We start from the raw sequence: 24,393 nt of genomic DNA, 5'->3' as shown, positions 1-24,393 counted from the left end.
ACAGATTTTTCTCATAGTCTGGATGGAAATACATAGTCTGGAAAGTACTCTGATATGTCGCTGAAGTGAACTTGCAAAGTACTCTGAAATGCAGATTACATAGGATCATAGAATCATAGAACAGTTTGGGATAGGAGGAATCTTTAAAGGTCGTCTAGTCTAATCTCACTTCAATGAGCAGGGACATCTTCAACTAGATCAGGTTGCTCAGAGACCCGTCCAACCTGACCTTGAATCTTTCCAGGTATGGGGCATCCACCACCTCTCTGGGCAACCTGTTCCACTGTTTCATCACCCTCATCGTAAGAACTTCTTCCTTACCTCTAGTCTAAACCTACCCTCTTTTAGTTCAAAACCATTACCGCTTGTGCTATTGCAACAGGCCCTGCTAAAAAGTTTATCCCTGTCTTTCTTACAAGCCCCCTTTAAATATGGAAGGACTGCAGTAAGGTCTACCTGGAGCCTTCTCTTCTCCTGGCTGAACAACCCCATTCCCTCATCCTGTCCTCACAGGAGAGGTGCTCCAGCCCTCAGACCATTTTTGTGGCCCTCCTCTGGACCCGCTCCAACAGGTCTATGTCTTTCCTGTGCTGAGGACTCTGGAGGTGGACTCAATATTCCAGGTGGGGTCTCACCAGAGCAGAGTGGAGAGGCAGAATCACCTCCCTCAACCTGCTGCCCACACTTCTTTTGATATAGCCCAGGATATGGCTGGCCTTCTGGGCTGCAAGCACATATTGTCAGCTCACGCCCAGCTACTGAGCCCAGTTTTAGGTTACTCCACAAATCCAGTGTGAGCTACTGCAAAGGTTGTTTTGAGAGAGAAGGGATTTACATGCCACTAAGTTTTCAGAATTAACTTCAGTGCTCTCAGAGCAAAAGTTGCTAGTATGAGTAATGGAGTGCAATTGTTTCCTCGTATCCTCATAGGAGTCTTAAAGAGAACTTGGTAGGTTGGAGTTCATGTGCATTTCAACACCCAGCCTGCACCAATAAAGAGTATAGTATGATATATCTTACTCTGAATTTTGTGGCAGCCAACATTGCAATAAATATTTCTGATATTCCCTAGAGAGATTATATAGTGAATTAAAGAGTAATTGCCTTACAAAGTGTTGCAGCTGGTCAGCCTTGCCAGTAAATGATAAATATACAGTTTTTACTCCATGTCTGAAGCTATTTCAGGAAACCAAATAATCCACACCTTGAAATAAATTTAAGCTAAGAAAGAGTCCTTTGCAAAGGACTCCCCACCTCCATGTGGAAAGGGGTCCAGAAAGCAGCTGCAGGTACTGTTTTAAAAACTAAGTCAGATTTACAGTTAGTCTAAAAGTCTCTGGAATTCTAATGTATCTGGCTTTCAAAGCTCATAGCTAATGATCTCAGTGGATGCATAACAGAGGTTAATTTATAGCGTCATTGTGTCCACATAAATGAGGTAAGGAGATCCATATCTGTACATGAGCCTTACCTTTCTCCTCAGGGGAAAGTACCTGAAGGGAGCTGCACAGTGAGTGTGAAGTGGGATTATGTGAGCTGGTTGAGAACATGGCCAGAGGCTGGCAGAGTGGGGCAAAATTCCTCCAAGTGACCTCATGTCTTCTGCAACATGTCTACAGTATAAAGCTGGGGATTTGCATGCTACTTCCCTGCATAATCTGTGCAGGTCCAAGAGACCCATCATTCTGAAATCCAGAACTGTTTTACACTGTTTAGGGTTTACTTGATATGTCTTAACTCTTCCCCTGTGTCCCACTTCCTTCCTCAATGACTTTATTAAAATCAGGTCTGAGAACTGCAGAGGTCTGTCTGAGTCATGGACTCGAGTCCAGTATCTTGAATTCATGAAAGTCCCGTTAAAATATGTTGCTCTTGTTAGTACAGTCTTCAAGGGCCTCAGTCTCGTGGCATCTAGAAACCTTCGCATTTGTATCCTGGGTATATGCAGCCAGTTTATACCCATTTCCTGGTATACCAAAATCACCCTTTATCTTAAACAGCTCGAGTCCAACGTATTTGTAAATGGGAATAATATAATCTTTTAGTCTTCATTTTGCTATGTTAAACAAGTCAAGCTCTTTACACCTCTTTTTTTTGTAAGACATTTTCTCTTTCTCCTTCCTGCTTATATTTTTCATTACTCATTCCCAGGTAGTTCTTTGTTTTTAGGTCAGATTTGTTACATTTAATTTCTGCTCCTCCCCCTAACTTCCCTTCCTATTGGTTGTCCTGAATGTTTGGTTCCCATTCACACATATGCCAGTGTATACACATTATCAGCATGCCGGCCTGGGAGCACAGGACTTGGGGAGATGAAAATGCAAGATAAAAGGTTTCCTTCCTCACCCTGAGAAAGAGGGATTTGGAGAGAGACACTTGACAATCTTCAAATATTTTAAGGGCTGCAGCAAAGAGGAATTAATTATTGGTCTGAATTCAATATTGATCCTGCTTTGAGCAGGAGGTTGGACTAGATGGTCTCCTGAGCTCTCTTCCCACCTGAATTATCCTGTGGTTCTAGGATTTTGTAAAGTATGTTCTGCTCCACACCCACTGGAGTGGGTGCACAAAAAGTGCAGCAAAGGAAGTTTAAGTCAGACATCAGAAAAGAGTATGTAGTGTTCAGGAGATTGTCCCATTTTCTCATTAAAGGTCATTACCAGTGGATTGGAAAACACCTATCAGGCATAGTGTAGTGGTTCCTGCCTTGGAGAAATGGTCCTTTCAAGTCTTATCCAATCCACTTTTCTGCAGTTCAGTGAAATTTTGGGGGTGGGAGTAAGGAAAGAGGGGATACTGGGGACAGGTGAGGAGGCTTCCTTTACATGCTGGAATAGACTGACATAAGGAGCAAGTAAATGCAGTCCTGTTGCTAATCTGCTTTTCTGCTGATACATAAAAGTATCTGCATCTTCTGGCTGGCCCTGAAGAGCTGCTTCACTTCCTAACCTGTACTGTGAAATAGAGGTTTCTTATGGATGCATTTATGAAAATACACCAACTGTGAGCAGCTTCTCTGCGAGGTCAGAGAAGCTTAAGGCTGCCTTATAAATAGCTTGAATCTTATTTTTCTTTCAGATCTTTGGTATTGCCACTTGAAGGAACAGATTAGAAATGGATTCATTTTGTACACCTGGCTGTAGCATCAGTTTCAAGTATCCATTCTAATCCATCAGTGTTAGCAATTATGTTCTTATTTGATCTTTTTTCTTAAGCTGCTTTTTTGCTCATGTCTAGACAGACGTCTGCATCTGTGTCACTTTCTAAATATATTAAGCACTATGTTGCTCTTGTCTTTGCTTTTGCTTAGCAAAAATCCCCTAGAAAACTAGGAAAGAAATGGAATGTAAACTTCTGGTTTCTCTGTAAGCTGAAATCCATAGAATAAAATACCCATGTACATATTTTTTTTTACAGAATCTTTGAATTGTTAGGTAAGATTTTATTGGATGCTTCATATAACTGTTAAAGTGAAATATATGGAAACAATAGGGACCTCTGCAGGTCTATAGTCCAGCCTGCCGCTCAAAGCAGGGATAGCCTTGAAGTTACCTTATGTAGCTTGGGGCTTTGGCCATCTAAGTTTCAAGAGTCTCCAAGGATGGCATTTCTGTGCCCTCTTTGCATATTCTGACCTGGTGCTGTCCCACTCATGTGGTGAAGAACTTTCTGCTGATGCCCAACTGGAGTTTGCTGTTTTGCTCTCTGGCATTTCTACAGTGGTCATACAAAGCATGATAGCATGGAGTGTATATATGCATACACACCCTTATCATAAGGAAAAACTCACAGAGTATTTTTGTTTTAAATACATTTCACTGTATTTTTCAAAGACTAGTTGCAAAGACAAATGACACCACTACCCACCGCCTAGACCATTTATGTCTTCTCTCATAGAGATATAATATTATTGCTTACCTGAGATAAATTGTTACTGTTCATTTTTCTTTTTGCCTGCCTTGGAAATTGTAATCTTTGGTCATTGGGTGAATGGAGATGTGAACAAGCCACCATTAGGAAAGTAAGAGCATAAATTTACGATACAAAAATTATTCCATAATCACTGTAGTAATGCGTTTACCCCGTGCTAAATACCTACTAGCTTACTTCTCAGCGTAAGCAAGGTAAGTGACCTTTCATTTACTGCGAGATACCACATTTACTGTGGGTTGTCATTGTACACTACCATTTGCTAAAGGGTACCTAATATGATAGAAGGTTGTATCATCTTCTGATAAGGAGTTCATCTGGTCATTCATGTCTTGCTTGCACTGTCAGGTCTGGTTATCTGCAAGACTATATGTCTCTGGAGATTTTTAGTACACTTGCTATCTGCTGCTTTTCCTCTGGGGAGCAACTAACAATACGCATAAAATATCAAGTCCACTTCATGGCCCTTCCTTGTTATAGTCGTCTCTTTTTTCCCAGCTATTGACAGGTTGTGCCATAGTTTGCTCAGGCTGTTTTATGCTGGGTATATGGTACAGAGGATACAAGTTTCCTGTGTTTGTAGGGCCTGTCAAAGGCCCATATCAAATTCCAGCCCTTTAAATTGCAGAAAATCCTTGTGTTCTTGCTTGCACTGTCAGGTCTGGTTATCTGCAAGACTATATGTCTCTGGAGATTTTTAGTACACTTGCTATCTGCTGCTTTTCCTCTGGGGAGCAACTAACAATACGCATAAAATATCAAGTCCACTTCATGGCCCTTCCTTGTTATAGTCGTCTCTTTTTTCCCAGCTATTGACAGGTTGTGCCATAGTTTGCTCAGGCTGTTTTATGCTGGGTATATGGTACAGAGGATACAAGTTTCCTGTGTTTGTAGGGCCTGTCAAAGGCCCATATCAAATTCCAGCCCTTTAAATTGCAGAAAATCCTTGTGTTCTTGTTTATTGTATTGCTCCTAAGTTTATGGGTTGGGTTTCAGACATTGGCTTTCTTAAATATTTAGGGCTGACCTGGGTTAGATAAGGAGGAGAACCTGACAGCAATGTGAAAACATTAAAGAGGTGGTTTGAGAAATGGGTGGCAGCAGCAGGTATTCTGCCTGGTCAGGGCAAAATGTGCTCTGAAGCTTCTCCCAGACCAGGCAGTTCCCACCACCTGTAGCTAGGTCTTTGTGAAAGCCAATCTGTCCCTTAGATAAATCAGTGAAATGGGCTGTTATTTATCCTGTCTGTTAAGCTATGTTGCCTCTTCCAAACTGGACTGAAATGTCATTGATTCCGGTCTTGTTGTTGGTTAAGGTGATTTCTAAACCATCCACTCCAGACTTTCCCTAGGATTACCCTTGACCAATAATTTATTCTCTGGAAATGCTAAAACAGCCCAATAAAACAACTCAGATCCTAACCAAGCCTTACAAACAAGTCTCAAGGATGAGTCAGCATCTTATTATTTACAGGCTTCTATTTTGGAGCTATCTGGGAGGAGACAGAGGATGATAACACGGTCAAGGCAGCAGTCTAGGACCCAGCAGACATGTGTTCTGTCCACTGGTCCTACACAGAGCTGCTGTGTGGTTGTGGCCCAGTCACTTAGGACCAGAGTTTCTCCTGAGATCATAAACACATATTGATTTTTACCTGTGTAGGATGTAAGTCATGAACTTCCCAGTAACAATCTGGTTATAACAGAGCTTCCTTAATTGATAGGAAAGTTGTACAGGTGAATACAGTAAAGACCATGCAAGTTCTAGATGGTAGGATAAGAGCCATCCCTCATGTCTTTTCAGATGTATTAGCACCGAAGGGAAAATGGGCATTTAACAGGATGATTTATAACTTCAGTTCACATGTGGACAAGACGTTTTGGCTGGTACTTATATGTCAGAGGGAACAACACAGTCCTTTGCTAAGTTTATCTGAAAAGTAACTGCATTTTCTAACCAGAGTGTCTTCCTTTGAAATAAACATTTTCCTCATCATTTCACTTGTGCTATTATATTGACAGTTGCCTTTTATTTGCCATAAAGCTGTCCAGGGTTTTGAGGGTCTATTTCGTGTTTTTACTCACAGCAAGTTTTATTTCAACATTTAAATGGGAATAGCTTTGCTTTGGTGTGTACAGCTGAGGCACATTAAAATGAGATGTTTAATTTTATCTGTTTTTGACATAGATGTGATATAATTAAAGTGTAAGTCTCTAGAGAGATTTGCCCATTTGTTCTTTTATGAAAGTCCCTTTATCTGAGTTTTCTTCCTGGGGCTTAGATAATGCAGGCACTTGTATAAATGCACAGTCATTCTCATCAATATAAGCAAGATTTGCCTGGGCTAATCTCTTCCTCCTGTGCTTTTTGTTTGTGGTTTGTTTTTTTTTTTGTTACCAATTCTCCATTGTTTGTTTGTTCCTTTTTAGGATTTTGAATCCTTTTTCTCTGCTAAAGAAGAAAATATTATTTATTCATTCCTGGGTCTTGCTCCTCCTCCAGGCACAAAGGTATGCACTGCTGTCCTTCCATGGGGGCCATTTATCTGATTTTAATAAAAGATGAAGATAGCCAGTGACTCAGCATGTCAAATAAGGGGCAGTGACAAGGATTACATTAGATGCTGGTGCAGCAAATTGTTCTTAAGGGAAAGAAAAAAATTACTAGTTCAGTAAATGCTAGAAAAGACTTCTCTCTTCCCTTCTTTCACTGCAGGCTTGTTACCATGCCTCCAGCTAATGATGTTTTTCTTTGTTGTTGACACAAAGCAGTATTTTATCACATTCAGCTTTTAAATGATGCAGAATTTCCTAGTGCAATTTCTAGGTTCCGTTAATTACAAGAAACATTCATTTCCCCTGGATGCGTCAAACCTTGAGCAAACAGCATTTGTACTGGCCACCAACAGAGGGGCTGGGGTGTGGAGCCCTTCCATCCTCTGTGTGTACATGCAGACTGGCACTATGGGGTTTGCTCTCTCTGCCTTGAGGAGATAACTTAGTGTCTCACCCACAACATCACAAAAGTCCCTTTGGCAAGTCTACCTGTTGTTCTCCATCCACTGTATTTTGACAATGTTCTAATATATTTGTGGCAAAAGAAAAAGGTGTTTCTCTGGGCTTTTTTTTTTTCTTCCTTTTACAGAAAGCAATGTGTTTTTTCTTTAACAGAGTCTTCTTCTAATTAGAAGTTTTATAACTGAGAGGATTACAGCTCTCTTATCCTAAGATCATGTTAGATGATAATCAAATGTTGCCATCTTTAACATGGGTGATTCAACAAAAGAAATTAATCAAGAGAGTGATGAGCCAGAGCGTTAGCAGACAACTGTGCTGCGTTGTGGTGACCTGTCTGAAGAATTGCCCTGGAGCATGAGATCTGCCTTCTGGTCCAACTCTGCTGCTGGCAACTCTGTAGCAACTTTGAGTGAAACACTCTTGTAAATGCCTCTGTTTTTCCTGTTCTGTAAAAGCTGAGAGAAAAAGGAGCTTTTGCTAAGTGCTTGGAGAGCTACAGATGAAGAGCTACCCAGGGGAGACCCACAGTTGCTATAAATGTCTTTGACACTGAGTCCCTGTGTGATAAGGAGAAAGTGATTTAAACTTTCTGCTTTAGCTGTGCCATCTCTCACCAAGGGAAATAAAACTTACTTGCTTACCTCACAAGGGCCTTCTAAGAATTCATTTAATTAACATCCACAAAGCCATGAAAGGCTTAAAGGACTGTAGGTATGACATATTATAATAATTATTAAAGATACGTAGACAATCAACGAGATAAGGAAAATTGTGTTTTTCCATTTCCCACTTCATATATTATTTGCTCCTTCATGCAAGGTTCTGTTAGATTGCATGTCTATGAAGCAAAGTAGCAATTTTTTAGAATTTATTCATTCCCAGCTGTCAGCAGAGGCTATTACTGTTTTTGCTTCATGACAACTTTGTAAATGTTGAAAATAAAATGTTTGGTACATTCTGCTGGGCAGATAAGTGTCAGTGCTATTGATAGCAGGCAAGTTTGGTTTACGCTCATTAACTGCTGCATTGATGGTGGTGGTGATTGTTTCAGTCCAGCAAGTGGAAAAAAATGAAAGCCTTTTTAAAAAATATGTGTAAAGAGTGGAAGTATATTTATATTGTCCCCCTTTTAGAATCTGTTCCTGAATGTGAGAGAGGCATATACAAGTGTTTTAGCATTTATTGCAGAGATGTTTCTCAGCACCTTCACTGCATGACAGTCTGGATGTGCTTTGTCATACAAATAACCTTGCTGCACTGCTTCTGCTTTCCTTTCATTAGGCTGTCAGTTCAATCTTAGCATGAAGCACAATGGGTGGCTGATGACATTGATTTCCAGCAGCATGAATCTGTAATAATAAGTCAGGTGTGGAAGAGGTGGTGATGATGACACATATGACAGGGTTTTCTAGTAATATCTTCTTAAAGAATTGTATTTTTTTTTTCTGGAATATGGTGATAATTTACAAAAGCAGCAAACTATGAGGCATGGAAACACCACAAAACAGTAAGCATTTGCCTTCTAGGGGTTTTTACCTCACTGCGACATTGCAAAAATTAATATGAAGCTGGTACATGCTTATACACTTGCCTCAGAAGATTCTTTTCCCTTGTCCATCCATCTTTTGCTATATATTGCACCAGCAGGAGAGAAGCTCTTTAATGACCATGATGCTGTTTCACAGCACAGTCCACTAGGATCCTGACCTAGGACTGTTTTGAGCCTACTTTCTAGAGCTAGCAGAGGAAGGAACTTTTTGCTACTCCCTCAACAAATTATAAATTCCCCCCAAAATACTTGTAAAATTCACTGCCATTGCCACGTCAGCCTGCTGAGTGCAAGATACGTATTTCAGTTCTGCAGATTCTCATTTTTGTAGTCCTTACTTCTCTCTGGCTTAGGTGGGTGACAACTTGTCACCAGACCTACTTGTCCAGCATTTACATTGAACCATGACTGCTAGGTATTGGTGTTCTGCTTGTGCCACAGCCTAACATGCAAGTTCAACTACACTTACGGAGTGAGTCTGATATATCTAGGACACATTGAAGTTGTCACCAAGGTGCATATTGACTCTAAGACACATGTAAAGACGTTCTGAACACACTCAGATATAAGGGAGATCCTTCTCAGATCTGCACCACACATGCAAAGTAGTCTTTGCACGCTCATATACTTAAGCATCCTCTTATTTACAAGAAAGCTGTAATTGTTTCAGGAGGAAATAGCAAATCAGCATCAAAGTTAACCAGGCTGGCTGGAAAACAGGCTGGGGAGTGGCTCCCTAAGTAGGCGCCTGCCCCTCCCTGCAGCCAGCCGTGTTTGGACCTCTGCTAAGGGTTCTGGTCAGGTACCGCTGCACAAATGGCAGGTGTCTGTGTCCATCACTGTGTTCCTGGATCTAACACTACCAAGTATTTAGATGCCTGGATGACACATGGAAACTTCTGCAGATCTTGGTGGAAAGGCCAAAACTCTAAATGCCAACTATTTGCTTAAATCACTGTGAGAGTCAGGCAAAGATCTTCACACTTTTTTTCCTGTATACCAAGTACATTTTTATCCTTAAAAGGTGCTATGTGGCCATAAAACTCAGTGACATTTCAGGAAATCAATACATATTTTTGGTACTTCAGAAAGGGTCAATTAGCTCACATCATCCTCTCTCTCCAGTTGCCTCCCCATCACACTGGTTATCATGCTTTCTAAAGCATCATTTAACAGGGATGAGTAGCAGAGTTTTATGTGCCTAAGAGAAGAAGCAGGCATAGTGTTTGTGTTAACAAATTATTTAGTCTATTAGTATGAAATACTTTCTCACTTGAAGGAATACTTGGTTTAGAATACTTCTAAAATTTTTTGGCAGGCTGGGATTTAGAGGACAGCTGTGCTTTATGTCTGACTCAAAGATCACTCAAGTTAGTGATAGATTTTTGAATCATCCCATTTAATCTTGGATTAGTGGCATGAACAGCGGTGTGCCAACACTATACATGTTACATTGGAGCTATAATCAATGTAGTTTGTATGTCTAGGGTCAGGTGTGTCAGTCTCAGCTGTGCCCAAAGTTGGATACATTTCTTTTTAGTGCCCCTACCGCTTTTATGCTTAGCCTGAGGCTGTGCTCAATATTCTTGAAAATGCTCTGAAATAGCCATAATGTGTGAACAGCCCATTAAAAACTCCAGCTGTACTGCTTGTTTTCTAAAATGGCACAGGTGAATTGTTTTGTCAATGAGATGCTTATTACTTAAACTAAGATAACAAATAGTATGCTGTATTGCTACACCTTCTGAGTATCTTAGCAAGGTTTGAATGAGGTAATTGATTGCTTTTTATTTTCAGGGACAATCAGGGTTTTTTTTTGATGTCATGGAATCATTAACTGTCATGGAATACTGCTTCCATTTCCCAGAAGTCCACAGAGACAGTAGCTTGTAGCAAGATCATTTAGGTTTGCAATTGCTCTGTGAACTCAGTGAAGCTGATTTACTTGAGCTGAGGGTCTGTTTTCAAATCCTGTATATACTTAAGTCCTTAATCTTAGTACTCTTGGTCTTAATATCCACAATCTTGATATCCCAACATCTGTAGATACTTGAGCTTTAGTCTTTTTCTTGAAGATGACTTCTACTAAGACTGCTTTGAATTAGAAACTTACAGTATATGCATTTTTTTAAAGGAGAAAATGACCTGTCAGCCAGTCTTTATCAATGGTACTCATTTTAAATTAGTTAAAAATTAAATTTTGTCTTTCTATTGAGAGCTAGTGTAATGATGATATTCCCAGCATCACAGTTCTCCATATAATTAACAAGAACTTTGTGTGTGTGTGCGTGTGTGTGTGCGCGTGCATGCACGTTTGTTCTGGCTGATAAACACTGCTTCTAGAGTTTAGTTCTCTCAACTACAACTTTTTCTTGCCTTATGCTCTGAGTAAGTATATGATTCATCTGAGAAAGTTTTACACAACAGGTTCATTTTAATTAGAATGCCTTCCTCAGCCTTTGTGTATCTATCTTATGTATCTGCCAAAAAAATATGGAGTACATAGAATTTAAAATGAAATGTTAATATACGTGCTGAAATTAAATATCTAACCAATTTAGTTTTTGTTAACACTATCCTTTTCATTTTAGGAATGGCTACAAAGAAAGTATCTGTAAGGAAGTCATCATTTGCTTAAGAAAAGAATGTATTAACACAATTTTGTACAAGAGAATTTCAATATATATCTGTGTTACTACGTATTTTAATCTTCAAATATTTTGTTATCTGGGGGGGGGAAGTAGAAGGTAAATTAAGCCAAATAAAAGTCTCTGTAGATCTGTTTTTAATAACAACGCCACCAGCATCAGAGTGCAGTGAGCCCACAGTTTTATGTGTATTTGAAATGAGACAATATTGCCAGAAAAAGTAGTAGGCTTTTTTTTTTCTTCCTCCTTCCTCTGTCTTCTTCTGCTTACTCCCAGCTGCTCATTCCTCTCCCCAGGCATCCCACACACGCTAGCAAAAACATTCATGCGGCTGTGTAATTGAGTGTGCAAATTGTGTGAAATAGATAGAAATGTTTTTCTTTGTAAAGCTTTAATCTTGATCAGCCTCCTGCTCCAGTTCACCATGCAGCCCTGGAAAGGCTTTTGTGGCCAGGAGGGCTGGGGCAGTGCAGTGCTGGGAAGGACTGCAGGGAGTGCGATGCTTGCTGCTTATGCAGTTTTTTGCTGCTGTTCTTCTCTACAGAGAGGAAGGGGGACTTAAGAGGCTACGTGCTTACTCTCTTTTCATCACAAGCTCCTTACATATAGAACGTATTTTCCATGATTCAGGAGAAAATTGCCAAAAGGGCAGTCAGCGAAGTTTCAGGAAAAAGACAAAACTGCTGAAGTATTTTGTCCCTCTTCACCTTGTCACGATATCTACTTCCAAACATCCTTGACCTCCGTTCTGTCATTTTTGTCCCCATCCAGCAGAGCATCTCAGCAGGATGGCATGTCTTAAATTGCTCACCACATCATGGGACAAAGATCCCTAAGTGAGCACTCACCCAAATCTGCTCTGGGGCTAAAAGCCTGATAGCTATACTAATGTCATGCTTCTGCAGGCTAAATACACTGGCTGAAGAAATCATATATGATGAGGACACTGGAGGAGGACTTGTGAAGCTTAAAGGACAGGGGATTGTGACTGGGGGGCTTTTGTTTAACTGTAGAGACAAATGAGATTATGGAAAAAGCAGAAAAACCCAAACTGACCAGGTGGATGAATTGTAAGGGCTTGGTCACGGGGAGGAGAAATGAGCTCGTCTTCTAATCAGGGGCATGCTGCTCTGCCCAAAGAGCATGGGACTTAGGGTGACAGAAAGCAGGACATCCCCTGAGCCCAGTTGTCTGTTGCTGAAGGCAACCACACCAGATAACACCTCTCAGAAATGGTCAAATTCCCTTTTAATAAATTAGGTCCTTTGCCTCCGCTTCTCTACTAAAAACCTTGTCCAAAATTTCACATTTGCTGATGACTATAATTTTTATTTACAGCCAGTTTGCACTAATTTTTCATCTACCTCAGTACTCATCCTATCCCTCCCTCATGTTTACCCTGATCTATTTTTAGAGAGCCATCATATCCCCTCACAGCATTACATTCAATAGATTAAAGTAATGAAGCTTTTTTTGTCACCCTTTCATAAGACAGGCTTTCCACTCCCTCAAATATTCCTGTAGCCCTCCTCTGCACCTGTTCCAGTCTGAATTTCTCTTTCTTGAGCCTCAGTGACTGGAACGGTACAGATCCAGCGGAGGTTTTGCCTTGGCCTTACACAATGACATTAATATTCGCTTTCAGCTCCACCAGCTCCACCTCACCTCATACATCTGAGGATCGCATTTATTACCTTTTTCACTGTCGCATAACATTCATGGATCAGTTATTCTGTGATTATTTAAATACAACCATCTTTTTCTTCTTTGATGTTCATCAACTAACAAGCTCGCAAAGCACCATAGAAATATCTGTTTCTAATCTCTGTCCCAGAACTACCTGTCCCAAATAATGTGACTTTGCACTTCATGCTATTGCATTTCATCCTATTTCTGCTGTTCCACTCAAGGCCATACAGGTCTCCTATTATCTGACACAGTGTGTGATCCAGTGTGACCTTTCACAGCTACCTAGCTGAACATACAACAGGACTTAAAATAAAGAGCCTTCTAGTAGGTGCTTGTTCACGGTGCTGGAATAAATAGGTTTGACAGATTGGTGTGTGAATTGAGGAACAGTTTCCTGATGATTTTAAACAAGAAATTTAAGAGACTATATATGAATTCCTTTATTACTTCTGCTTTTCTGTAGCTTCTTGGTGAAGTTTAATTGGAATGCATGCTGGTGAAAAAGGCTTTTTTTTTCCTGAAGCTAGAATGTGCCATCAGGGTAAGCATTGGTTTCTATTAAACTGCCCACAGAAAAGTTAGAGAATCTGCTATGCTCTGAAGGGGAAGAAGTGCTTGAATTCATGTTTTCCCTACCCAAACCCCATGCCTTGGCCCATGGCACCAAAATGCCAACAAACGTTCCTTTCACAGGAAAATGTCTAAAAGGATATATTTTCATTTAAGTGCTGAAGCATAATTAGAAAAACAACTCCCCAAACTTTAAAGTCAAGCGTTTTATAGAAGTGAATTGTTGGTTATGTGCCCTGAGGCTAACAATGACTTCTCCTTTGCTGCCAGGAGACTGAAAAGTCTAATGCCACAGGTGAAACTGAGGCACACACAGGAGACAAGGCAAATGAAGGGGCTCATGAGGAGGGTCAGTCTGCTCAGTCACCATCAGAAGATCAACAGGTAATTTTTCCTTTTCCCCTTTGTGATATGAGGGTTTTACCTGTGCTAAGCACATGAAACATAAACTCGCAGGTCCGCCTAGTGTGCCTCAGGGCGGGAAGACTGATTGCAGGGTGGTCCTGCTTGTCTTTTGGATGTATTTTCTTTAACATCAGGGTGATATGAAGCCTAGGTAATCTCCAGGGAACTTTCCTCTGAATCTTGCATAATAGCGGTTGTCTTTATTTAGCAGTTTCCTTTTGCCACTTGTTATCATAAGCTTTTTTTTTTAATGCTCATTTGGAACCAGACTCTAGTTATGGAGAATAATTTAGGACTAGATAGCTGAGTCCTATCTGTGTGGAAAAAAATGCTGCTATCAATGGCCAGCATCTGCAGTGCTTGTATATCTAGTTGTGAATGATTGTTGTCATGTACCAGCATTGACTGCTGTTGCAGGAAGCCAGATCTGACAGTGTCTTCTCCAGGCCACGCAGAAACCCCTGGGCAGTTCAGAAATGGAGACAGTTGTTACCCTTTCTGCCTGCATTGTGGTCTGATATTACAGTCACATGGGCAGATCGCAAACTGCAATGCTAAGTGTTCGTGAAAGAAGCCACCTGAGTACCTTCAATTCCCTAGTCTAATATCCTGCAGTGAGCTAACATCAGTAAAGTACTTGTGGTTGAAAGGTAAATGGATCCCACAAAAAGGGACCATTTTGTTGTATGCCAGTGTCTTCCTCAGTGGAGTGTTTATGTTACTGGCCAGGTTCTAGACCCATCAGAGACTAAGCAGAAATGGATACTGTGTCTGGGAATAGGGATCCAGCTGCTTTATTTCTGCTGCTGCTCTGACAGTTTGGCATTTAAGGATGGGTTTATTTTGATGTTGCAGTGTCAGGTGACTCTCTTCCCAAAGAGGTAGGCCTACTGCTGGATCAAGCACTTACACTTGTTGGGTTTTTTTGTAGTTTGGAGGTCAGATGGTCCCAGTGGAATATCTGTCACAAATGCATCATCTTTCACTAAAGATCAAAACAAATGTGTTTTGGCTTCTAGCTGCAATGCTTTTCCAGAGGAAGCACCTCTCTGTAAGCTTTTCCCCATTACCCTTTTTAACAATGACTGAACTGGTCATTGTTAGGCAGGAAAAGCACCCTTTTACCCAGCCTCATGCAAGTCTCAGGCACTGGGAAGTCCCATTTAAAATTTCGAAATGGCAATGAGAGAGACAGTTCTCAGTGGGAACTGAAATTTCTCCTTAAATTATATCCAACCACTTCTCATGTTTCTGTGAATTTCAGTTGGCATGTGAGTGCCATCAAATACCTTTTTCTGTGGTTCTTAGAGAGAAGCCCAGCATAAAACTGCAGTGCATCCCCTGGCTGGTTTAGGTTACTTGTCATTCTGGCTGGCAGTCCACTCTAATGCTTTTCAAATGAGAACAGAATGCTGGAGCATGTCTGCAAATGTGTCAAGCAGCTGTGTATGAGAGGTTTTGTAGTGACATAATGCAATACCACCCCTGTACAACAAGCACCTTGCTCCATTTCTCACAGAATGGATTGGAGCTATAAGTGGAAAATACATTATCCTTTAGTTTTACAGGGAGGGGGTTGGCAGAGGAGAGAGCACCAGGCAAGCTGGTGTGTTTGAATAGATCTTTCTGTGGTTATGAGGGCATAAAATATGCTTAATCTTACAAATCCTCCCCTTTCACCTCCACAGTCTTGGCAGTGTTGAAATGTTCTTTCATGGTCTTACATAAAGAAGAGGAAAAGTCTTCCTGAAATTGTCCAACTCTGAGACACACCTGCATCATGCCAGGTGTATATTAGCTCCTAGGGGGAAAAAAAACCCAGCACTGTTTCTGTTCCAGTCTCACTCAGTTTTAGAGAGGGCACTCAGCTCTGCAGGCAGCAAGGTACCAGTGGTTCCTGCCAGGGAGACACAACCCCCATTTTTCATCCTGTTCCACCACCTCCCGTGTCATCTAGGACAAATCACTTCAGTGACGTGGCAACTGTGCTACTTGCAACAACAAGCAATTGTTCATCCCAATTATCACTGCTGTTGGGATGGCATGAATCATTTTGTAGAAACTCTGGTATTCTCATTCACTACAGACAGCACACAGGGGATGAGTTTAGATGAGAAGAATAACTTTGAGGCAGCTACAATGAGATGAGTTCCACCTTTTGTCCCTGCATCACATTTTACCCTTATAAAGGAAAGCTAGAATAACATTTCCTTACCTGGGCAGGGTTTTGTGAAGTTAAATACATTTAAAGACTGATGGACTGCCATTGGAGTATCTCCACTGGATGTTAGGTCCTAAAGGATACATATAGTACCAACACAGTATTTTCAGTATTTCCCTCTTTTCCTCTCATTCTGCAGCCTAGCACATCTTGTTTGACTGCTTGACCACACTGAATAGATGCTTCCCGTGTGCTCTCCCCACCCATGTCTTGTTTTCTTCTAGCTTATTAAGAGCTGGTCTCTGTACACTTGAGTTCTGAGAGGGTGACCTTTTTATCAGCAGCCCACTGTGCTTTGCAGCCAAACAGCTGCATCTTTTGCACAGTAGTCAGGTGCCTTTTGGAGCGACAGCTTACTCTTTTGACAAACCCTCGAATCAAAATGCCATAATTTAAACATCTCAGTTTTATGTTCTGCTTCTGAATTAATATACCAGTGGGAATCTAGTATTGGCATTCTGGCCTTAGCACTCGGTTTCAAACCAGTTTAAAATGACTCTGATGTGGGGTATAACCCAGCCAGGTTTTCTCCAGTGACTTGGCAGGAGAAATGCCATTGCTATGGAAAAATTATGGAAGAGTCTTAGCAAAGTTAAGATATCTCAGTCTTTGCCAATGAGCGTAAGACAGATAACAAAATAAACTGTGACTCTCTCCATTGTGGAGCTGCATGGAGAGTCCCAGGTTTCAGAAGGCTCCTCCAATGCCTCAGTGGCACAAATGGCATCCCATGGACAATATGGGTATGTGTGGAGGCTGCAGCCCTCCCCTACTGCTCCTGCTGCCCTTGCTGGGAGATGCAGGAGTCCAGAAGCTCTAGCTTTTTGTCTCAGTCTGTATGGCCCTGAAGAAAGCAGTGAGAGACCCTCTGAAAAACAAAACTCATAATTCAGCAGCTGCCTCCTGAAAGCGGCAGGGATGAGCGCACAGGGAGACAGGCTGCCTAGGCTTCAGCAGCGCCAGCCCCTCATTCACACAAGCATCTGGGAAAGCCCAGAGCAGATGTTGAAATAGAAAGTCCCTTACACAGATCCAGGAGTAAGTAACAGGAACAGCTTTCAGCCTGGGTCACCAAGAGACAGCTGCACTAGGATTTCTTTAGATTATGACTTTTTTTTCACCTTAGACCTGTTGCATGCTTTCTTTCTGTACTCACTTCATCAAGCTTATCCTTGACTTCTTCCTAATCTTTTTTCATTCCCAACCCCCATCCTCTGATGGATAAGGTTGAGGAAGCATTTTGTTTGGATATAGTGTCCCTTTTTCTTGCGTTGTCTGTCCTTTGTTTTTGATTTTTTTTGAGGAAAAGACTGTGACCTCCTACGCACGTGGCACAGCAAGGGCTCTGCTGGTCACTAGATGTGACGGTAGTAATTTTCATTATTTTTACTATCTGATTTTAACTTTAGATTTTAACTTGGGGGTGAGAACATTTTTTAAGTGGTGTCCTAGTTAAATCAGTTTGCAGTACAGATTAGACTCATTTCAGGGCAGAATTCTTTTAGAAACTTGTTCAAAAATCATGTTATAATGCAAGTCTGTGTCCTGTCTTAGCAATTCCACAGGCCATATGTAAACCCTGGCACTGCAGCTCACTCCCTTATCTCAGATCATTCTATGCAAACTTGTATCAGCTACTCATGTCTTCTGCGTGGTACTATTGCATTTGCCCTTTCTTATTGGGATTTTGTGTAAGATTAGCTCTTCACTCCAATAACCAGCTTGGTATCTAACATTAAATTCTATTCACTGTACATTTATATTTTTTGCTCTTTACCTCTCTTCTCTTCATCACTTCTTCTCAATCTACAGTCTAAAACCAGCTTGTTTTATTTCATGTTCCCCAGTACTGTTGAGCCAAGGCATCTGTTCCAGCCTACAACAGTTAACAGAATTGTGAGCCGGATTCTAAGGATGATATATAACATTGATACAACTCTATAATTCTGAATTAACTTTCATTTTACAGACTAGCTATTACCAAAAAACCAAAAACCCACCTGAAAAACAAAAAAAACTCCAGCTCTAATGCTTTATTAATGAAGTAGATTTGATGGGAAGTAAATGAGAAAAAGGAAGCTATATTTCATTATTTTATAGCTTTTTTTCAAAGTAAAAGCTTAGCATAAATGTGCTTTCTGAGTTAGTCTGGAGGACATTACCTCAGAATACATTTACTGAATTCCACATAATTTTCTGAAATTCATTGTTTAATTTCTGCCGTGCTTTGCCTGTATAACCTCTGATATTCTTTCTTTGAACTATCTTTTAAACATTTTCTTTTGTATCTCTTGTGTAGGAAAGCAAGGAAGAACATGCAGCAGCAGTGGTATAGTATATTTGGACATTTTGCTTTCATCTTTTGTTTCTGTGCATTTAATTCCTTTTCAGTCTCATTGCTTCACTCAAAAGATAGTAAATCCTTATTCATGAAACTAAATATTCTAGTATTATATTCTGCTAGAGAAAGTGATTGGTCATATCATAGTCTTATTGTTTGGGAACAAAGATAAGCCTTTAATCATTAAAAACTGTAAATGGAAGAGAAATTGTCTTTCACAGATTCTTTAATAAAATTTGCCAAGGACTCCCTAGACAACTGTATCTTTGACAATCGCTAACTGACACCATGCTGATTACATTTTCAGTGTTGTGAGTGTGAAAGAGTCGTTCTGACAATTTAGGTAGTTCTGCCTATAAAGGAAATATTTTCCTTGCCAGAATTTGTAAGACCCATGTGCAAAGCCTTATATGCTTTTCTGCTTTTCCCAGCATTGCAAGTTTATGCCTTGAATATTTATTCAGTATTCCCAGTAAAACTAGCAACTACTTTATGCGAATTTCCACTACAAACCTGCAATCAACAGAAGACATATTCACATCTTCCCACTTCCAAACTGCCATGCATGCATATATATATGTGTATACAAACACATGCCTGCTGTCAGAGTTATGCATTATGGACTTGGCAGTTGAAATGGAGCTCCTGGGCCCATAGGCAAAGCGTGGGGGCTCTTGGTGAGGCTGCAGAGAGCCATTAAGGCTGGTTAGTGCACCCTGGCACCACTAAGTAATGCTCCAAGCAAGAAAAATACCCGTTTTTTCTCTAAAAGGTAATTGACTTGAATTTTGAACTGAAGTTGTTAATATCTGAAAGATGGTGCTTGTCTGTGGGCTTGCCTGGCCCTCTTTCAAAGAGTGTTAATGAAAGGCACCTTTCCTGGGGAAGATGCCGAAGAGGCAATATTCCTTTGGCATAAGAACTTCTAATCCAGCTGACCTGTGTGGACATTTGTGTAATGTTTCTGGTTTTGCAGGGATGATCTCTCAGTGCAATGGTTTTCCCTGAAAAACAATGATTCAAACCAGGAATCTGATTACAATAGGTCCATTTCCAAGCACATGTTTAAGCAGGTTTTTACTTCAGTGACTCAGATGTGACTCTTGTACAGGCAGTATGTGTCTTGAGAGGAAAACCTAAGGTCCATGCTGCTCATAGGCTACCTGAAGTCCTGACTGAAAACCAATTATGTATTCTTTGATTGGTTGATTACACCAGGAAGAAATTCCCATAATTTTTGTAGTCCAAGTAGTATATGAAGGTGTGACATTTTGAGATAAATCTTGTTTATACACACAGATGGAGTGCCTTTGAACAAGTGTTTGCTGGAAGAGGAGGAGCAGAGAAGCCTACAGTGCCATTTTCAGCTGTTTTTCAGAGCAGGACTACACTTTAAAGCTTCATTTACTAGCTCTTAAAAGACAATAAGCACAGATTGTTGTCCGTGTCACATAAATGCTAGCTTTCAGATAACTGTTCATTTGGTTGACTGAAGGGCTATTGCCATTAAATTGTGCCATTTCTTCTTTATAAAAGAGAGAAATAAGAACTTTTGAAACAGAAACAAGGCTGTATTATCTGAGTCTGAATAACCTTCAGATTATTCAGGAGCCTAGTTCCTGTGCCATGACTCTTGACTTGTTTACTGCTCCAAGAAAGAATATAATTAAAAATATTGAACCTTTTGTCATATTTACGTGCATTTTGTATTCCCATTTTGATCTTGAACATCTATTTACAGCTTAACCATGTACTGTGTTCTAACCTCTCTAAGAAGTGGGTTCTTATATTTGGGCACTTGCCTATTAATTCCACAAAGCTAGAACCCTGGCATGTTAAGATTAAAAGCTCTGTATGCTACTCCTCTGTCCTATTTTTTAAGCTGTAATAATATTGCATTTACTAGAAACGTAACAGTTGCAAAAGCAGAGCTCTGCACTTCCAGGCTGTTTATTTTTATTTCATTTCCTACATGATAACTGCAACTATTTTTCTATAAAAAAGGAAGAAGAAGAAAAGCAGGAAGAGGGAGAAGAAAAAGATGTGGAGGAGCAAGAAGAGTCTTAGTACACTTCCCCATGACACATTCTTTCTTGAACAGGTTTTCAGGTAACTATTAAGATATCCAGCACAGTTTCTAACTGTTCTTAAAGTAACACAAACTTGAACGTTTTGTACATGTTGTTGTTATATGCAATGACAAGAATGGGAAGAACGTACCAAAACCAAAAAAGGTATTATGAATTTGACACATAACCATTAGTCATAACTATTGCCCTTAATAAGTCTGTTAGTTATCCCCATTTCTGTGGCACCAATGAAGCTGACTTTCCCACACAGCTGCCTCTGTGATTCCTAATATCCACCAAATACTTCAGGCCCTTCGATCCATTCCATGTTGCTTTTACAGCCTTCATCTCCAGGCTTCTGACACCTACTTTGGGCTTATTCCTTAGCATCTTCCCATAGCATCCCCAAGCTCTCTGTTGGTACCCCTAACTATGAGCAATGCCAAGTGCAGCATGCTAGGTGTGTACTGCGTGAGTGGTCAGTATATATGCACGAAGTGCCCAAGTGATGGGCCAAAAGTACACGTAACTGTTAGATTAGCTGCAGCTTCTCTTTCATCCAGGATAAGAATTAATCTCTCTCCTCTTTTACTCAGCTACTGATTTCACTGAAACTTTGAAGAGCTTCATATCTCAGAAGAAGCCCTCTCTCAAATTTAGTTGAAATGTTAAGAAAAAATACTGGGGAAGGAAGAGGAGCCTGACCAGGAATATAGCACACTATAAAATTGGTCTTATTGCCTCAGAAACTAGGCCACATGTGACTTTAAAACCTCAAAACAGGAAGCATCTGAGAGGCAGAATTTGTGCCTGTATAGATGTATGAACATCCGGCATTGCTTAAGTTTTGTCAGCACGTGGTTTCAAATTTAATTTTCAGGTTTTCTTCTCCCTCCTACTGTCTATTCTCCTCTGCATGGAAATAAAGATCAATCAATCACTTACAAGGGAAAAACTGTTAGCCTACAGAAAAGTTGGAATTTCTAGCAGATTTTTCCTTGGGTGGTGGAACTCCCTGCTGATTGCAGACACAGAGCGTGATATGTTCTTTCCAGAACTAGCGGGATTCCCAGCTAACTCTGCTTCTGAAGTAGTTACCATAGGCTTCACCAACCGTATGCTGGTGTGGAGACCCAATGCCTCAAGAGGACACAAAGTCCATCACTTGTTTCATGCTGCCTCTCCCAAATCTGGATTCCTCTGTTGCATGGGAATTAATTCATCCCAGGGTTGCCCAGTGTTCAGACATGAAAAATCACACAAGGAGTGATAAGTTCTAATGTAATTTTCCTTATTTTTGTTCAGGAAGCACAAGCTGGAGCAGCCCCATCAAAGAAAATAAAATCGCTCTCTCAAGCAAAACCGTCACTGTGTTTCATGCCTGTAGAAATATGAACATATAAATACATAACAGAACAAAGAAACCACTCTGTCCTACCTGTGGCCTTTATATATATATTTGGTATTCCAATTGCTTGTTAAAATGGGTCTTATATCTGACTGAGGATATTTCAGTTGATTGTTATATGTTGGAATAGTATTGTCCTTGTCACATTTTAGACTGTAAACTCCTCAGGGCAGGAACCATGCCTTTCTCCATGTTTATCTACTGCCAAACACATTGCTGCCACTCAGCAGACAACTGCACTCACACAAGTGATGTATTCAGAGAAAAATTCAGCACTGAAAACCACAAAGAGGCTTCCTATATCCAAGCTATGTGAGTCACTTCTCCCTCATCTGGCTTTTGAATATGATTGAGATTTCCATTGTACAGCAGTTTAAATAAATGCTTTTTCTCTCATATCTGTTCTTTGTCTGCAAAAGCATTAATTTAACCCTAGCAAGCTGCGCTAAGATCTGTAAAGTTAAGTTTTATCCATCGTTACAGCTGTAGGCTGTACAAAGTCCTTCACCTTGCCTTACATTCCTGCTGATGTTTCTGGTGTTGTGTTTAAGACACCAACCACAATCTGCATTGAAGGAAAGAGATGTCCCAGTCACTTCTAATGAACCCTTGTCAGTCTTCATGGATGCATCCGTATTCACTGGGCCAGGGAGGCAGAGAAAAATGATCCACATTCATGCTGTAAATGTTGGTTGGAAGTTCACTGAGGAAGACAGAGCTTGGATTTCAGTTCTGTGTCCAATTACTTGGTAGAGATCTATAAAAACTGCTTATAGAGGGAGGGAGGGAATGAGAAATGCTTATTGCCAAAGTAGCACATAGCTTCATATACAAAACAATCTCTAAAGGAACCACAAGTTTATGTTTAACTCTGATCAAGAAGAGGCTGGCTTTTCAAGCTGAGATCTCCGATATTGCGCATGCTTGAACAATAACTGAACAAATAAAGTGGAAGAAAAATTTGTGGAGGTTTCCCGAATGTCCAGAGTGGGCACATATTTTTGCTCAGGATGCATCTAAAGTTGCAATTGTTGAGAGGGGATGGATGGGGAAACAGTGGTCGCTGTGATGTTCTTACTCTCGTGGATGATGTTGAGCTCAGAGCTGGCAGGTACAGCTGAGGGAAGGACCTTGGAGTCCTCACTTACAGCTCACCAAAATCATCAGCTTAACATGCAGCAGCAGCCAAGACCCAGGAAAATGGTGGACATCGTCAAGATGGCATGACTTTGCTGCCATATAAAGCCTTGCTGAGTCGACACCTTGAGCACTTTGTGCGGTCTGGTCTCTGCATCTCAGGGAAGATGTAGTGGTGTGAGAAAAGGTATAGAGAAAACAGCAGTTAGAGAGGATGAAACAGCTGCGCCATGAGGAGACTGAAAAGACTCTTCAATTTGGCGAGGAAGCCAAGGCATTTACAAAAATCATAAAGGCAGTGAATGAGATGAATGCAGAACTGTTAGGCAAGAAGTCCTGCAATACTCTAATGAAAATTAGTGCACATAGTTATTATGTACAATGAAATGAGTAGATCAGCTTAAAAGAGAGTACTTTTTATATGCTGGGTTGGGAACTTCTGGAACGTGTTGTCACAGGATGTTATGGACACTGACAATGTCAGCAGACCCAAGAAGGTATCAGGCAATGTCAGGAACAGGAGGCTCGTAAGTGGATGCTACAGCCTGGGATGTGTCCACCAATATCCCTCATCCAACGAGCCATGGGTGGTGGGGACGGGGGGCAGAAGAAATTGAATACTGCAGACTTGGTCTCCCCAAATAGCATTGCCTGTTTCTACTTTCAAAAACTCAGTACTGGGTTAGGCAAGCCACTGATCTGACCATTTCTTATGTTCCTGCAAGAGATTACTCTTCCTGGGGAAAATGTTCCCCATCTGTCCAGCAGCTAAACTGGGGTGCCAGGCATTGCTGCAGCAGTTCTGATAAAAAAGCTGGTTTTTGGGGGTATGGTAGACAAAATAAAAGCAGAACTGCTAATCACTTCAGAAGTGCAGTAAATCCAACACAGTGAGGGTGTGTTGTGCAACAGCTGGCATGTTCATGCTAGCCTTGATGTATCCCTGGGCTCTTTGAGCTTTGAACCACAGGCACCACTTTTGCCCCCACTGATGTACGGAACAAAGAGACTGAGCACACTCGATACATCCAGCAGGCCCAAAGGCTTTGGGCTTGAATAAAAAACGCCACACCTTGCATATTCGGGTATTACTTGTTAAGGCAGAAATATGGCAACCATCTTCTCGAGAGGGTATAATCTGGAAAGCCTGTCAGGGAATGTGAGGAATGCTAAGCCTCCCATGCAGGAGTGACGTACGCCCCTGGTCTTCAGCTGGTGACTGAGGTTATGCTCAGTGTGTAGTGAAAAAGCAAGCAGGATAGCGGATGGTCGTACTCACAACACAGCTCTTTGGTGCGTTCCTTGGGATAATGCTCTTTAGCATGTGCTGATCATCTTTTCTGCCAGATGAAAAGGAGGATGTGAGTATGCAAAGGATAAACTGAAAGCTGACTGCTGCTGGCTGATTT

At 40.9% G+C, this 24,393-nt stretch overlaps 1 protein-coding gene across 1 annotated transcript in view; it reads left to right on the top strand.

Annotated features, from left to right (window-relative positions):
- SH3BGR (SH3 domain binding glutamate rich protein) overlaps nucleotides 1–22,824 on the top strand; it is a 30,088-nt gene extending 7,264 nt beyond the window's left edge. Inside the window, exons 3-7 of the mRNA XM_075099794.1 lie at nucleotides 6,360–6,440; nucleotides 13,674–13,787; nucleotides 18,329–18,358; nucleotides 20,375–20,479; nucleotides 21,745–22,824. Of these exons, the coding sequence (XP_074955895.1) occupies nucleotides 6,360–6,440; nucleotides 13,674–13,787; nucleotides 18,329–18,358; nucleotides 20,375–20,437 (288 nt within the window). The 3' untranslated portion in view covers nucleotides 20,438–20,479; nucleotides 21,745–22,824. The remainder of the gene's footprint in view (nucleotides 1–6,359; nucleotides 6,441–13,673; nucleotides 13,788–18,328; nucleotides 18,359–20,374; nucleotides 20,480–21,744) is intronic.
- Nucleotides 22,825–24,393: the final 1,569 nt, after the last annotated feature.

Source organism: Phalacrocorax aristotelis, chromosome 1 (assembly GCF_949628215.1).
Source record: "Phalacrocorax aristotelis chromosome 1, bGulAri2.1, whole genome shotgun sequence".
Classification (NCBI taxonomy): Eukaryota; Metazoa; Chordata; class Aves; order Suliformes; family Phalacrocoracidae; genus Phalacrocorax; species Phalacrocorax aristotelis.
Note: the sequence above shows the minus strand (reverse complement) of the source record. Positions and strands in the feature narration are given on the sequence as shown.